The sequence below is a fragment of the Salmo trutta genome, chromosome 7, assembly GCF_901001165.1.
Source record: "Salmo trutta chromosome 7, fSalTru1.1, whole genome shotgun sequence".
Taxonomy (NCBI): Eukaryota; Metazoa; Chordata; class Actinopteri; order Salmoniformes; family Salmonidae; genus Salmo; species Salmo trutta.
Genome location: NC_042963.1, coordinates 30,416,013 through 30,419,650, shown reverse-complemented (window position 1 = coordinate 30,419,650; position 3,638 = coordinate 30,416,013). Strand labels below are relative to the sequence as shown.

General features: G+C 42.0%; 1 protein-coding gene across 1 annotated transcript; it reads right to left on the bottom strand.

Annotated features, from left to right (window-relative positions):
• Positions 1–351: 351 nt before the first annotated feature.
• Positions 352–2,630, bottom strand: LOC115197218 (transcription factor Sox-19a-like). The gene is made up of 2 exons (XM_029758544.1): positions 1,607–2,630; positions 352–1,311 (listed from the first exon to the last, which is right to left on the bottom strand). Exons 1-2 carry the CDS (start codon positions 2,260–2,262, stop codon positions 1,032–1,034), a joined length of 936 nt encoding a protein of 311 aa, XP_029614404.1. The 5' UTR covers positions 2,263–2,630; the 3' UTR covers positions 352–1,031.
• Between the last annotated feature and the right edge of the window lie 1,008 nt (positions 2,631–3,638).

The following is a 3,638-nucleotide window of genomic DNA, read 5'->3' as shown; positions in this document are numbered from 1 at the left end:
GACATGCTGAGAACCACGGTATACTGTGTGCACCTGCATGCTCTAAAGCAGTGAGGGAACAATGAGATTTACCGAAACGGGCAATTATGCTCTGAAGTCCACTCTCCTTTTCTGTTGGGAAAGAAGCGGGCAACGGTCTGGAGAAAGTGGATATAGACCTATATAGGACTTTTACTTATACCAGATTTTCTCAAGCTACAAATAAATGTAAAAAAATGTATATGAAAATCTGTCTCAATGTTAATCCTAAAGCTTAGCTACATTTTATGTAAATGTGTTTGTTTAGGAATTTATCATAGAAAAATTGTGACGGTAGAAAATAGAAAAATTATAAAACAAATCTTTATTTCTTTTATTTTTACATTATTATCGTCAAGTGACTTGAAATAACAATACCCTTACTATAAGGGCATTAATAAAAACATTATTCAATACATTTCACAACTCTAAATAAGGCCTGAACCTTAGAAAAGCAGCATTGATTTAAACTAAACAATAACAAAATCCTCAAACATTTGTTCAGTTTTGTTTCAAAAGGTTGTGAAATAAAAACCAACTGCTGTTAACTTGAATATAAATCAAAGTGTGTAGACCCATTTAGATGTACATTAGTTTTCTGAACAGACAGAATTGGCAGTCTGAGAGAAAAACTTGGGATTGTCAGCGTCGAAGCCATTTTGTTCAGAATTCATGAAAATAAAGTCCACTTCAACTTTTTGAGATCCCATTGCAGTCCTAAAAACTATTTTCATATGAGGGGGTTTAGAGAAAGGCCAGAATGGGGCAATATCTGAGGTTTGTAAAAACTCATAACCATTGAGGCGTTCCAACTAAAATGTACACTGAAACCAATCAACCAATCAATGACATCATCTTGCCACAAAATAGTGTTTGTGTCAGTGACTGATCGCATCTTTGTATTAAAATTAAGTTTTTCTTTCTTCAGTCCCTACACATTTACTAACCACATCAGTCTGCCACCAGTCAATCCCAGCAGATCAAGTGAGATCAGGTTGTGGGTAAGAGTGAATTCAAAGGTGGGTGAGTGGAGCTGACCCTCCCAGGTAATGCTGCTGGATGTTAGCTGCGGAGACAGAGTACCCCCTCTGGGCATCTGAGGCATCTCCCCCAGGCATGTACATGCTGATCATGTCTCTGAGATGGTCCCCCTGGACCTGGAGACCACGCTGGGCCTGGTGGTGGTTGTGGGTCCCCGTAGGGGAGGGAGACATGCTGTGACCATCAGACTGCTGCTTCACCATAGACATCACTGGGCTGACTTGCTGGGGGCTGCTGCTGTAGGACATGGGGCTGGATGACAGAGATTGGAGAGTGAGTTACTAATCAATTGAGGCAAATAAATGAGAGGAACTATTGGACTTGAAAAAGTCACAAAATAACAGAAAACAAACCTAAAACCTACATTAACAAGGCGGGAATAGGCTACCAGTATCCTTAAAACAACCTGGTCATTGGTTTTGTTGTTCCAACATCTCAATGACTGTTGATTAGCAACAGTTTAGGCCTATAACTCCCATTGGAAAGGAAATATAGCTGAATACACAGCAATTCCATTCACTGACAAAAGGTAACCATCTAAATTCACCTGTATGCGTTGGCACCGTTCATGTAGGCCTGCGCCTGGGCTACGCTGGACTGATACTGAAGTGCTGACAGGTCATAGCGGTGAAGTTGCTGGCTGTAGCCGAGGGCCTCGCTCTGCATCGCCGCCGTGTAGCCCCCGGTGTGGCCCCAGCCATAACTGTCGATTCTGGGGTTTCCACCTTGTCCCTGAGCCGTGGACGCACTCAGCAGGTGGTTACCAGCCGACATCTGATACTGCGCGGCTAGAGTATTATTCTTCGGCATTAGTTTGGTTTTACGACGGGGTTTGTATTTATAGTCTGGATAATCCTTCATGTGCACCGCGCGGAGGCGCTTGGCCTCGTCAATGAAGGGCCTTTTCTCTGCGTCTGTCAGAGATTTCCACGCGACACCCAGTCGTTTGGATATCTCAGAATTGTGCATTTTGGGATTCTCCTGAGCCATTTTCCGTCGCTCACCGCGAGACCATACCATGAAAGCATTCATGGGCCGCTTGACTTTGTCCATCGGGTCAGGTTGGATTGCAGGTTGTTTGGATCCTGTGTGGCCGCCCCCGTGCCCCCCTCCTGCATTCGCAGGTGGCATCCCTGTTCCAAGATGGTGCGAGGGACCAGAGGACTTGAGTTGGTGCTCCATAATGTTATACATATTTACCATAAACAAAATATATAATTTGTGAACAAAGTTTTAAAATTACGCCTGCTGTCCTCGCAGTGGTTGACCAACCTTCCTTGGTAAAAAAGTCTGAGAAAATGTCAACCAAGCATCCCAAGCATTAGTTGAAAACAATACAATTAAAATGTCAGAGATGTAAATAAAGTCGTAGCAAAAACATCCTGCTACCAACTCACTATTCAGATGCAGACCTTTAGGCTACTCTGAGAATTGAGATCTAGAGATACTGCTGTAGAGTTCCTTCTTGAAATGAAAACTCCCTCTCCCACTGGTAGCTTGGTGATTATAAAACGTATTCTCCAGTAAATCCGCTCTTAACTTCCCTCCCTTCCTCCACCCTACTCATTTACATCACTATAGAAGGGGTGCGGTGAATTTGGAATGCACTTGAGTGAATATGAAAAGAGGAGGAATCGCTGAGGGAGGGAAGGAGGGGGGCAGGGGGGTCCCCTCAACCCCCCCCCTCTCTCTTTTCAATAGCAAAGACAAACTTTAGTTTGTTACATGTATATATAGTTCATGTTTATTTAATATAAATAATACTTTTGTTTCAGGCTTCTTTCCATAAGATAATTTTTATTTACTGAAGATATAGAATCATTTTGTTTTAGATTTTTTGGGCCTAATATTGACCACCACACTAATGACACTTGTTGACAATAATCCAAGTTTAGGCTTTTCAAATAAATGTCATATAAGAATGAAATCTGTAGTGTATTTGAATGACCTAATATATGACAATATACATTCCATTGCATTCCATTGTCGAGTGCCTGGTAGACCTATGTTTTCAGAGAGAAAGGATGTCAACAAAACAGGATCCATTTCCCAATATAGCCCATGATCCATGCCCCCTCTATCCAGTAGCAGCTCCCTGCTGTTCTGAAATAAGGCTAGGTGTGATATTACTAGTAGCTACCAATTGACACCCCTTTCTAGTTTCTATGGTCATCACTTTACACCTCCATTGTTGGTTAGGTGTTCACCCATAGCCATCCATCAGAAAATAGCTAATTCATTATGCTTTGCAGGATCATGCTAAGAGTCAGTGCTTGAGTTGGGCCAGTTCCCAAAGGTGTACCGGCAACTCTTATAGAATATAGGCAATACAATGTGATGAGTACGGACACCTAAATAATAAGACTACTGCGGCCGGCATCATAAATTAGTCCTAACTGGCACCTATTTCAGTTCACTTCAAACTGAATAGAGTGATATAAGCAAGTAGGTTGATTACAATAGCTAAAAATAGACCACAATGTGCACAATAATCCCAGTCCCCCTCAGCTTCAGGGAGATTTGGTTGGTTGAGAGGTCAATCTGTTGATTTGGACTTGTCTAAAAGTCCACAATAATAT